Consider the following 13,588-nt stretch of genomic DNA (forward strand, 5'->3'; position numbering starts at 1 on the left):
GCCCGGTGCGTGCTACAGGCTAGGTCTATCATCCTAGAGGGTGATTCAGCCACCGTTATCAGTTGGATCCGAGAGGGCCCTAGGGGTGAGTTCAGTGACCACCCATTGCTTCGTGACATATGGACTATGGCGAGGGATGGATGGGCCTTTCAGGCTAAGCACATCTACCGTGAAGCCAATGGTGCTGTGGATTGGGGTGGCTGCGTATGTAGCTCGCCATTCCGGAGATACCTTGTGGACTGGAGATGGGGAGCTGCCTTTGGCACTCCGAGGGTATCCGTATTTTTGACTTATTGGGTGTATCCGTACCGTCAGGTATGATCCACCCGTATTAGCAAAAAAAAAAAAAAAAAAAGACGAAGGTTGGTGGCTGGGAGTTCGCGCTAGCAAGCTTAGCAATTTTTGTAAAAGAATTTTAGTATTTTAAATTCACTATGAATTTGTTAGTCCGTGATTTTTGAATACCGAGAATTATGAGTTTCATTTTTATGTTTGAATTTAAACACTCTGAACCAATATTAACTTTATTTAATAATAATAAAAATAATTTTTATTTATTTAGTTATATTTGAGATGGATTTAAAAGCTAAATGTACATATTGGGTTTATGTTATCTTAGGTTATACCTCTCAATAGCATGGCCATGTCATTCCTCCGAATCGAGGCGCATCAAATCATGCTCATATCTGGGTTATGACAAATATATTTGTTAAATGTTTTGATGTAGAACCAAGTAGGCTACAAAACCAGAAAGTTGTGGCTATTTTCTTTCGTGAAGAAATTGCGGTTACCACAAGATGACTACGATACCACCTGTACGAGCTAGTGAGGCTGGCCAACAAGGATAGAAGTTTGTTTCCTCTTGAAGTGCATGAACAAGCATGTTAACGAGATCCTCACTGGAGAAAGCAGTCTTCTACGTTAGAACTACGAGGAAAGAAAATTCATTAAACTGGCATTATAAATGGACAACGGACGGTCATGATTTTGACATCAAACTGAAATCAGGCATTCCGATTAACAAAATAAAGATCATACAGACTTCCTAAACACCATTCTTCTTTTCATTCTTGTTCCTCCCCTGTATTTTAACTTTTGAGTTGTTGCCCCCTTAAGCACTGAGAGATTAACCAACCAATGTTAGCTGGAGTGAGATACCCAAACAACTGAAGTTCATTTTCCAAAGGTTCTGAGTTCTTATAACAATAAAAACAGATTTTTTCAAGAAAAAAGAAGGCAGCATAGGCCCACCACCATTGCCGGATACTTCTTCCACCACCACCACCACCTTAAGCTAGCCTTACCCCCGACCTTCCACCACCGCAGTTTGTTGTGGAAGTGGCCGCAGTGCACCGGACATCAACCGGCTACGACTTTCTTTCTCAGTGTACCCTTTAACAAGGGATGGCTAAGATCGTTTAATACAGAAGCACGATAACAAAACCCTTCTTGTCAAATATTACTTTTGCATGCAGATAGCAGAGATAGAGGAGAGAAGAAAATGAGAAGCTGTAGCATGGAAATCTGTTTATATTAAATGCCCTGTGATTCAAAGCAGAGTTATCATAAGTTGGCCATCCAGTGTAAGAAGAGGGCCTCTATCAAACTGAAAGAATAGTGATGAAACCGGAGGCCCAGCACATATTTCTTGTAAAAGGCTTTCTGCTGTTGTTTTCAAGACTTATTCTGCATGCAACCAAATGTATTTTAAATGAACAAGAAAAGAAAAGAAAATGCTTACATTATTGTGCCAGGAAAAACAGATGCTCCTCAGAATTGGCTTGTTACTAAGTGCCACTGACTTACTTTACTGAGAGTTAGGGTCAAAAATGCTCAGAATCATCACATTCAAATAAGATGTGAGTGATGTTCTCTACAATTATATTGCTACCAATGAGATAGTTCATAAAATAATTTTTTTTATAGAAAAAAGACTGTTAGGCAGGGCTAATACAATGTAACAGTGCCTCAGTTCTCTACCTGTCTCTTGAATCACATCAACTGGAGCATGCCACTTTAATTTCAGAGACATTTGTCTGGTCATTAATCAGGTCACTGGACATTGCTGAAGGTATTCTATGACGCTTCAGAATTCGAGAGGTAGCTAGCCGGGCATTTTGATAGTTCAGCACAATTACTCTTTCATCATCAAATCAATCTTAAGCTTTCTTCACTGCAACCTCCACCCAGCTCACACAAATGTTTTAGATTCTCAACCTCCACACCGTTTGCTTTCTTCACCTGATTGCCATTTATTTCATGCTATTAGATCCATTAACTAAGAAACATGGAATCATAGACAAATGGTTTAGCAAGGATTTTAATTTGGTCAGCTGTGATTGTTTATTATGAAAATTGATGGAACCAAAGTCCTTGGTTGGGACTGTACATTTGCAGAAGAGAAGAGGTCATACCTGTAACTCAGACAGCCGTTCATATCCTGCATTAATATCATCCATCAGACCTGAGGCACAAAGAGTTGGAGATAATCATACTGATATTGATCATGATTCTGACAACAAAGGCTACAACAAAGAAAAAGGTAAAAAAAGGGACTACCTTCCTAAATCAATGGACACTACAGTGGTTACTCGGATACTGTCACTCGGTCAGCCATATTATAAGTGTCAAATCAAACTCAGCACATCAAATAACAAACTAAGCAAATGGTTTCATACCTGAAATAGAAAAAGAAAGTAAAAATTTCTATATATTTGTCTAACACATGACAAGGTGAACAGGGTTGTACAAAGGTTAGCTGATAGGTTTGCTTGCTTCTTTTTCAAGTTATCACAGGTTTTCCCTGATCTTTGTCCTTAAATTGTATCACGCCAGATAGATTATTCATATTTGACAAGGGGTCATGAATTCCTTGAGCTTTGGCTGAATAATATAGCAGTTAGAGCTGTAGAAAAGTTAATGCAGAGGCAGATATAGACCATGGCCTAGGAAGATGTAAGTCTTAATGCAGTACTTGGTTGATATCAATTAAGGGAGACAACTATAGCATTGCAGGAACCACAGCTGGAAAACACACTAATCCCATGATAGAATTTGTAAAAATCCTCCCCCACGTATTAAAGAAATGATAAAGGACAATATAGCAACCTTGATGCAACCTTTCTTTCAGCAGACCATCCCCAATGTCTGCTGCTGATGAAGATAAAGAAATGATAAAGATTAATTTTCGACATTTTAACTACATTTTCACAGCAATAACTTACAGGGTCAGCACTCCTAATCTGGTTCTGTAATAATTTCTACTTAGGCCCAATCTAAACACAATTTTTGAATTGGTCATTACCACTTTTTCCAAGTTAGTCTTTTCCACAGCTAGAATCACTGAGGAAAAATGCCAGGTGGTTTAAAGCCCTACTAAAGAGGTAGGCACTCATCATTGATGATGATGAGGTTAAAATAGGAAAAAATCCTTGGCAGTTTGAAAGGTAAATTTATAAAGTAGTTTTCAAGAAGCATGTCTCATGTACTTCTCCGTACAAGGTTCATCCTATATGGTTCTATGGTTGCAAACCTGTTCATTTAGGGTCATCTCCTATTATGAGATTTTTAAAATTTTATTTGTATATTATCCTTTAAAGTCGAGCCCCCCTCCTCCTTTTTCTGACCTATATTGTGCTATCCATTCTTTTAATCCTAGACCATGTCCAATTCCTGCTCCTTGCAAGGGTCCTTTTGGCTTTCATTTCTCATGAGCACACCATTTCAACTGGGCTCCTTATCACATTCACCTTAAGTCATGGTACACGTGAGTTTGCTTCTTCAACTATTTTCAAGCATGCTATCCTTTCTAGTGTCAATAGATAATTTTAATTAAAGGAATACCTAAAAACTGTTATCTGAAGCATCTGCACTAGGTCATTAGCATATCTCAGCTCACATTTTTTCAGCAACTCTGTGAGATATTTACCGATATTAAAAGTTTATGGGAATGAAAACTAGACCAATCATTCATTGAAATTAAAAATCTTCAGACCCCAGATGTCTTATGAAGATAAAAACATGAGAGAATGATATAATTTTGAGAAGATACCTGAGAAGGATGACGAGTTGTTCACCAGCCCTTTTAGGCAGTTCTCGCAATGGCTCGCTCACATAGTCGGCGGGGTGATGTGTTATACAGTCTTCACCATACTCATGAAGTATGGCTGGGTCATGGACAAAGACCAGACCCGCAAAAATGTAATAGCTAGGTAGGCGTATCAATTGATGAACAGGAACCAAAGGTTGTAACTGCAAAATCAAAAAGGCATACATGTTATTCATAAGTAAGATTAGCATCTACACTCTTACTCAGAAGTAAAAGGATCTCAATTGGAGCTCCAATTCTGTCCTAGTCCATCTAAAAAATAACAAAAGGGCAGCTCTTGTGAAGAGTGATAAAAAATATATAATCAAGATGTCTTGGACCTAGGAGTGTAATCATAGTTCCATTAATGATCATGAACATTTTGAATCCTACTCCACATATCTCTCTCTCTCTCATTGTCCATCCCTCGAATTTTAAATTTATAAAAAAGAAATAAAAGAAAACAACATGGTTCCTGTTGCTGCCATAACTACAACTATTAGCATCAGATCTTTTTTTTGTTGGTACTATATATACAGAAATGATAAAAAAGGTTATTGCTATACGAGACATGAGTAACCATACTCACAGGGAGAAGAGAAATGCAGAATTCATGCTCTGTGCCATCTCGCAATACTCTAACATGTGCAGTTTCATTGGGTTTCTTCATAGAAACTAGATGATCAAAAGTTATTCTCTCTCTGTTTCGAAAAGGAACTGCAAATACCACAGCATCGAAGAAGGTAAACATGAGCACAATCAAAACCAACAAATTCCACTACATCTATCATGGATTAGATTCATATTCCACAGAAACTATTTCCAAAGACAAATAATATGTGCCAGAAGTAAGATTCAGTTTGAATTTGAAAAGACAAAAAGACTAAAGTGGATAAGATAGACAAGACTTAGCCGACCTGTTCCATCATTTGCTATAGGCACACCATCAAATGCAAGAATTATGTCATCTTTCTTTAATACCCTATGGGCAGCTGACAGGGGATTGATTTTGTTCACAAGAACACCAGTCATTTCAGGGTGCATGCGGAAGTGCTCTCTTAGTTGAGCATTTTCGGTAGCCTGGCATGACAATCCCAGCGAACAAAATCCAACATATTTGCCACTCTCTTCCACTCCAGCAATAAAATGTTTTATTATGGGAACTGGGATTATATACCTGCAGAAGAGAGAATTGACTGAAGGCTGTGATATAGAAAAGAGAAACCAATATTTCAGTAATTTGAGACATTTTCAATTCATAAATCAATTTTTAAATTTCAGAGCAGCAATCCAAATTCAGACTATGCATTTCATCTTTTATGATGGAGGATGAAATGGTCTTGCCCTAAATCAGTTGTTTCAAATGAAACCAAATTCATCCAAAACAAGCCCAAAGGGACTTAACACATTCACTCGGTCCAACTTTGGCTAAGATGGTAAAGACTGAAGGGCTGAAAATGTCTGGAGCAAAATATTTCAGTTAAATGGAAAGTTATAATACATGCTTTTATCCTGCTAATATAGTGATTTTCTTTTAAATGCATGCAATTATAAATGCAATATTTACACCTTCCAAAAGTTGAGCATCCTTCATTGTCCCTAAGACACCATCCAGAGAGAGAGAGAAAGACTGATGGAGGAACTTGTTATCAAAATTTGGCATAATTAATAATGTTGATATTTGAATTTATATTACATATTCATTGGAACCCCCCTTCCCATTAGATGTCGAATAAATGGGATGCTCAAGCTTGAAACCATGTCATACATCTATGCATGTAGAAAATGTATAATGCAATTCAAATAGGTACAATGGGTACTCCAAAATATGGATTTCTCATTTAATTGCATGCATGGGACTAATATTGTTAGATAGGAAAGAATACACTAAGATAAATGTAAGTCAGAAAGACTAAGAGAAAGCAAAGATAGTCCCATTGGACACAGAATAGATCTTAAATCAAGCCAAATCATCCAAGAGAAAAAGAGAAGTCATGCATAAAGCAATAATACTGTAAAAATAAGACAGAAACGGCAGTAAAGCTTTACCATGTCTAAGACTCACCCAATGTTTTCCGCACCTGCAAGATTTTGAAAAGCTATTCCAGCAACTTTGTCACCCATGATAGCAGGTCCTCCACTATTCCCTGGGTTGATCGCTGCATCAATTTGTATGGCCATGAGTTGGGTAGCACCATGAACATACTGTGTCGGTTCAACTCTAGAAACAACCCCTTTGGTAACAGAAATGTTGTCTCCACCTGCAGCATGGAAGGAGTTGTTATAATATGCAAGTAATCAGTTATTACTTTTTAACTAAATTAGTCTCCATGGATATTTCAGTATGTGGCATTTGCCAAACATATGCAAGAAAGATTTCTCATTGGCTAGTGTTTGGACAGTCATGGTGCTGGTAATACCGGTAATGACAAAGTTACAATCATAACATATAAACACTCATAGGTAGAAAGGAATATCCACACAAACAAGGACCAATACAATCATCACATTTGGTGCAGTCCACCTCTAACAAGAAAACATCACCAAGCCTATAAGAAACAAATAACAAGTCAGAACAGAGGCAAGAAAAAAGAGTTGGAAAAAGATCATCATCATTAACAAAATTATCAAATTATGCAGGTGCCTTACTACAGAGTAGATTTGATGATGTGTGGCACCCTTGAATGTACCTCTCATGGGCAACTTAATCTGGAAATAAAACTAAAACATGATTTTGTCAATATCATATTGAAATTTTCAGTGATAAGGAATGGTACCATGTCCTGGAAGTTATCGGCCCTCAGTCAAGGATGGGAAAAGTGTGAAAGAACAAGAAAATAGATCTTCTGCTTGATTTTGCACGTCTCCTTACACCAGCTCTAACTTTTTATAACCTTAAGAGACCTGAACTTGATCTAGACCATGATTTAATTAAACTAACCATGGCCCTTGACCCAAATCTATCATTAAATAAATTATAAAAAGGCATTCAAAGCCCAAATCTCATTTAGCACTTCTATGCCCTGATAAATTGGTCAAAACTAGTCCATTTGGTGCACCAAGCACATCCAAAAGATGCATCTTACCAAATTATATACCAAACTAGCTAAAAGTATGCCTAAATTCCAGATTATAACCTAGGAAGTAATTACTAATTATCCCCTAAAATATGAAAAATATCCAAACTTATAATTTGGTCCGAAGAATGATCTAATTGAAAACTTCAAGACCAACCTAGGCAACATCATTAATTTGTCATATCTATGCATTATTGTCCAAATGATCATACCTTTCCAAGTGCAAGAAAAATGAGAGACTAAGTTGCACTTGACTGCAAAATAATTTAATGTTTCTCAGGGAGAACTTCAACCATCTGGTTCTCTTATTTCCATAATTCCAAAATTTCAGCAAAATGCAAAAGAATTCAGCATAATTCTTTTCTAAGCTGTCAATTTGTTTATCTCATAAAAACTTATTCAAGCTAACCAACAGAAACTAAAGTTTGAAGGTATTTGTGCAGAAAAGTTACTTCATATGTTACAAGACATGTTGATTCATAACTCAACCAACTGTATAAGATGAGGAATATTAAGACAATTTGCTTGCATCCAAGGTTCTCCATCTTGATACCAGACCCCGTACCAGCGCCATCTTGTTATGGTACATGGTATAGTATTGAATGTCGGTATGGTATGAGACTGCATGTCAATTTGGGTACCAGTACGGTACGGTATGCTCGGTATGGTATGGCAAACCTTCATATGTATCCTTCATATGTGTGTCAACGTGAATTCTATGCTTTCTAATTTTTTGTTTCTGTTGATTAATTGATAATTTATCATTAAATATGTTTAGTATCACATATTCATAATTGTTTATATATTTTTATAATTTTGCGCCACAATAAACCAAGGCATGCACCACTCTTAAGCACCCTGCACCTAGGATCCAAGAGAACTTGACATCTCAGTGTACCTTAAGCCTTTGACTACTTTGTTTCATGGTACAGTATATAGAGTGAAGCTTGCATAAAAAAGGAGGAAATACATCATAGACATTGATGTCAGGCGCTGAGTGTCTCTTGAGCCATATCATTAATAAAGTATGTAAACCACTTAGGGGCTCATTCAGTTTCCGATGTGTAACTGCAGATGCACATGTGACTAGAAAAATTATCTATAAATATTGACTCATCTAGTAGTTCCAAAGTAGAAATAACTAGAAATCAGAAACTTCTAATTATTTACCACAAATAGGCCTAACAGTCTAACACACCAAAGCATGACTTTTACTCCTTACACCTACAATTCAACTACCTCCAAACCACTGTTCTTTCTAACACAAGATATCTGATTCTTCTATTCATATTAGATCTCATGATGCAGATGTTTAACCAACAAAACTGGCAGCCTCTTAACAACACAAGTTAAGTACCAAACAAGCAAAAGCTAAAAATTGATTGGTGGAAAGTAACACCAGTGCTATGCAACCGTAACCCAATACCAGGGTGAAGCTATCAAAAAAGGGAGGAAAAATGCAACTTAAGCCAATGTAACATGCAGCACAAGGGAACAGCTACATCCGAAGTGACCTCCTTAGTGTTGAAACTAATTTTCATCATCTTTTTTTAATCTGACCTCATCCAATTTGCAGGATTGATGTTTCCATGTAGTAGAAAGACGGGAAAAAAATAATTAAATGACTATTCATTGAATTTACTAAAATCTATGAGGAAAAACTATAAAATTTCAAGTCTTGGGTAGAAGAATGAAAATGCAATTTCTTTACATGCTCGTAAATAAGGAACTGGTGTCAAAACTTAGTTAAAATACAAAAAAAAAAAAACAAATTTGTCATTTTATAAATTTTATTGGACAAGCCATTCAGATATTGTTTAAATTCATACCTTGTGGGTACCCAACCACAGCAACTGCCTCTTGTAAAAAGGAACATCACCAAGTTCCAAATAATTCATCCGTCCCAAAATTCCTCATTTTCAACAGTGAGAAGGGCTAAGTCACATTCATGACCAACTGCTTGGACTTCCGCCTTATACTTGGTAGGCGAACCATGCTTTCTTACAAGAACAAATGTATGATCAGCTACAACATGAGCATTGGTCAAAATACGTCGTCCAGGAAGCACAAATCCTATATGAAATCAATGTAACTCAGTATGATTTATCAAAATTTAAAGTAAAGTGAAGCTCATTTAGGATATGTAGACATTAAGTTCCATAAGTTGAGCTCCAATAAACAGAAATCCATGCACACACAATATACAAATAATGTGTAATTGGCTATGTAAATATGATTGCAGGGCTTGAAGTTTAATTGGCAGATGACTGATTCATCAAAGCTTCATCTCTGAGGAAATAAAAGACTGCAATCTTTGAAAGTAAAGACAGAGCAGAAGCACAAACATAAAATGAGCATGATAAAACATATAAGATGTTGTACCTTGAACGCAATTGGAACTTTTAAGTTGGTCTTGCTAGTTATTTCAAGTGTTTGACTTGGTATTGCATCAAAATACGAGTCTCGGGAAACAGGTATTGCAGTCTTAAAATGCTAGCAAGTTAACGTGGGTATCTGTCGTCCACTAAAAATCAAATCAAACCAACATAGAACGATTGCTTCAGTTAACTTAGCGATTTATGTCAGTTTTTCAAAGTTTTTAGAGATCAAATATGGATGAGCAGCTTCCATTGGCTCAGTCAAGTATAATCGGAAGTTAAGGAAGATCTGTAACTGAACTTCAATCTCACTTTATCTCAAAGTTTTGAATACCAATACTAAATCCCATACCATTTTTCTATTGGAATGCTACAATATTGGTAGATTACCAGTACTGACAGTACATATCGAAACTGACAGTATCAAAAAAATGAAAAACTGTCAATACCGGCTGGGATGGTCGTAGGTACCATACGTACACACCGGCATGGACCAATATAGTCTGGTATGGCCAGAATGTATTTGTACAGATGGTTTCGGCATCTCAATACCTGTACAAGTGTCGGTTTGCAATGGACCAGTATGATATGCTGATGGTACCATCTTGTTCCGCCAGCTTTTTAATCCATTCTTTTATACAATATATGTACAACTACTACCACAGTCTAGGGCCAATTAAAAATCTTGTAAAAAGCATGTCATGGGTTTGAAACCTATCCTTGCATAGGATATGAGCCAATGTGCTAGCTCAATTTAGTCCCCAAAAGGGTACCATGGTCTACTGATAGAGTTACTGCATACTTTGCAATTCCTAATGGCTTTAGATTGGGGGAACTTTTCAAGGCACACCTGAGTGCACATTTAGTTAGCCATCATACGACCAAGTGCAAACCAATCTGGGTCTTATTCAGCCTTGTTGCAAAAATGATATGGATCGGTCATGGCATAATGTAGTTTCAGAACAACTTGAAGAAGGCTTAAGCTTGGTTCAGACGGAATCGTAATCACAAAAAAACCTAGAGTCAATTTCATTATGGACTTGGCACCCTATACATGGCTATAGGCCCACGTTGCCCATGGACATGCATATTACCTCATAGGATGTGCATGCAGTTGTAAAGACATAGCAAGTCACTGATACATGAAACAAGATATTACATGCTATCACACACATGAACAAGGATAGGGGTCCACAAGTGCTGGCAAGACTCATAGGACCTTTGCCATATGCCTATAACCATGAATAGCCATATTCTTGTAAATGCACAGTCTCAAGCTTCTATAAGTGCAGGGGAGCTAGGTAGATTCCACATATGAAATGTGGGCTATGGATATGCATGCATACAAGTCCGTACAGGCATGCGATGTAGCATGCCGTGCATGTCACAAGCATGAGCAGCATGTTTATGACTTGTTTGTGTATGTGCTTATGGGGCTTATTGGTTGCATTATCTTCATTGCCTACTATTTTAGAATCAGCCTACTACTAGTTGAATCATTTGTTATATAACGGTATTTGTTGGGTTACGGAGAACTGGCTCATACGGCACAAAGAAAGATGTACTAGCTAGTAAATTACCTAAATCAAATTCCAACTAGGTTTATGCTAGTCAAGCAGGTTTGGTCTGTTTCAAATCATCTGATGTCACTTAGAGCACCAAACGATAGAGAGGGTATTAATGTAATGTTTCTTCATCATTCTCATATCTATTTCGTTATATACACCACCAAATGAAAAAAAATTGAAAAGAACAGTCAGAAGTAAGAAGAAATAAAACAAGTAGCAGAACGATTCAAGTTTTTTTTTCAATTATATCTCAGGTTTGAATTTTCCTTATAGCATTTTGCAGCATATGATCAAATAAGTTGTTTTTATTTTTCCAAATGTGGACCTCTTTAAGTAATATGTGTTGAATTGCATTACTAATTTATACATGCTTTGTGTTAATAAGATCTAGAGTAAGCAAATTAGAAATCGTGATTTTAATAATTTGCTCTGCTTAATCATTGAGTACCAAACTCATTATAGTACCTATATTTCATAAACAAAGAAATTATTTACTTTATCCCTGCTTCTGTTCATTTACTATAATCACTGACAAGCAGCCATTGGCATCTTCTAGACTTCAAACTGCAGAAGAATCCGCACTTCTAACAGTTGCCCACACATGCATAAGTGTGATGATTAGGAGAACGTAAAACCTCCATATTACTTGGTATTTGCTAGGTAAGGAACAAAAAAAAAGGCTTTATATTTTTTTCTATTCCTTTTGTTGTTATTTGCTTTTTTTTTACTTACTTCTATAGTTCTATATATCATTCTGAATGTTTAATATCCTATATTAATTTTGTATGTTGCAGGAACACATAAAAGTGTTTTGAGCATATTAGCCAATACTGGTGCAACAGCAAGCTTTACCAGTAAATAAACCCTTGGCGATTAGATAGACCTTATTGTGTGTACTGAGCTTCCACACCATCTCTTCGCCATGCACACACATGGTAAAATGTGTAGGTCTTCCATCCACTCCTAATTCTATCCCACCTTGGTCCCAACCTTAAGGGTTCAATGGGAATGATTTTTGCTCATATACAAAATGAGGAGCTAGAAAAAAGAGAAAAAAAATCTCTTGTATGTAAAATGAGCCCATTGCAAAGGAGCTTTAAGTCTACCCAGTCTACAACTTTACGAGATCCGAGATTTTCTTCTTCAGAAAGAGCATGCCTGTGGGAGTATGGGGATGTGTCTCTGTGAACCATCTTTTCTGACTAGCAATAAGCAATCCTTTATCTGAAGATTCCATCTCACAGTGGAATTGTGAGAAGCAACATCTTCTTATTCCTTCCGATAACCAGCATATGAAATGTAGGCTATTCACTGTAAAGGAAATTAAAAAAAAAAAAAAATCTTATTGTCCCCTTATTTTCCAGTGATTCTTATGTTTCACTATCACATAACGCATTGCAAACACGGTCATTTGAGGATTAAACCGAGGACAACGTGTCTTTTTTACTATGCTATTTATCGAAATAAATTCTTAAGTTCGATCCATCGAATATATCAAAAAAAATGATGAAAACCTCGGACTGATAAAAGGCCCGGGCTTCATAAAACCAACCCATAGCTCAGATTAGAAGCGGGTTTTCTCTTACCAGAGCCCATGCTCTCCCGCTGGGACTTATTCTGCCACGGGAGAGAGTAATTGGGGCTGCTCGACACCGTGAAAACCTTCACAACCGAGTCCAGCGCGAGCTCGATGGCCGCGTAGGCATCGGTGTGCCGATAGCTCAGAGGCTCCTCATCCTCCTCCGAAAAAGAGCGAGACAAGGCACCTCTACATCCGCCGTTTCCGCCATCGCCGCCGTCATAAGGGCCGGAGGTGCCGGTGGAGAAGAGGGAGAAGAAGACGGAGTTCTGGAGACGGGAAGGAGATCGGAGGATGGTTTTTCCTGGCAGAGGAGGAGAGGGACGGTGGAGGAGACGGCGGAGAGAGGAGAGCCTCCGGATGCTGCGCATCGAGGCGAGCATGGCCTCCCGCAGTGGAAGGAGAGAGAGTGAGAGGGGGAAGGGCGAGGGTTTTCATCACCGAAGCAATCACGTGGATGCACGTTAGTGAACGTAGTAAATTTAATTTTTGGTAGGGTGTTATATGTAAATCACAAAAAAGACTCGCACCCGAGGGATAGGTGCGCTATTAGATCGGCCAAAAAAGCATGATCAAAAGGAGGAGGATATAAGAGTAGCATGGATCAACATATCTTGATCCTTAAGGACTTTTATCACTGTCACACCATCATTGAAGAAAATAAAATTGAATAGCATAGGGATTAGCCTAGGCTCTGGTAGTAGAAAATCTAAACTAATATTACTCCTAAGATAGAAATCTACTATAAGCTAAGATAACATAAAATGCATTGATAAGTTAGATTCCTTTTTTATAGAGTATAATTACACTTATGTATACTAAAGAACAAAATAACTAAATACAACCACTGATATTATAACGACCCATCATGATTCTTGATAGTTTTGAAGATTTGCTCC

At 37.4% G+C, this 13,588-nt stretch overlaps 1 protein-coding gene across 1 annotated transcript; it reads right to left on the reverse strand.

The window, feature by feature from the left end:
* Positions 1-1,767: 1,767 nt before the first annotated feature.
* LOC103696831 (protease Do-like 10, mitochondrial) lies at positions 1,768-13,105 on the reverse strand. Its single transcript, XM_008778552.3, is given in 10 exon segments — positions 1,768-2,241; positions 2,415-2,464; positions 4,052-4,251; positions 4,677-4,804; positions 5,005-5,264; positions 6,153-6,348; positions 8,994-9,032; positions 9,035-9,064; positions 9,067-9,237; positions 12,697-13,105. Coding segments are annotated over 9 exon segments (1,413 nt in total). The 5' UTR covers positions 13,073-13,105; the 3' UTR covers positions 1,768-2,241; positions 2,415-2,451.
* Between the last annotated feature and the right edge of the window lie 483 nt (positions 13,106-13,588).

The sequence above is a fragment of the Phoenix dactylifera genome, chromosome 7 (genome assembly GCF_009389715.1).
Source record: "Phoenix dactylifera cultivar Barhee BC4 chromosome 7, palm_55x_up_171113_PBpolish2nd_filt_p, whole genome shotgun sequence".
NCBI classification, from domain to species: domain Eukaryota; kingdom Viridiplantae; phylum Streptophyta; class Magnoliopsida; order Arecales; family Arecaceae; genus Phoenix; species Phoenix dactylifera.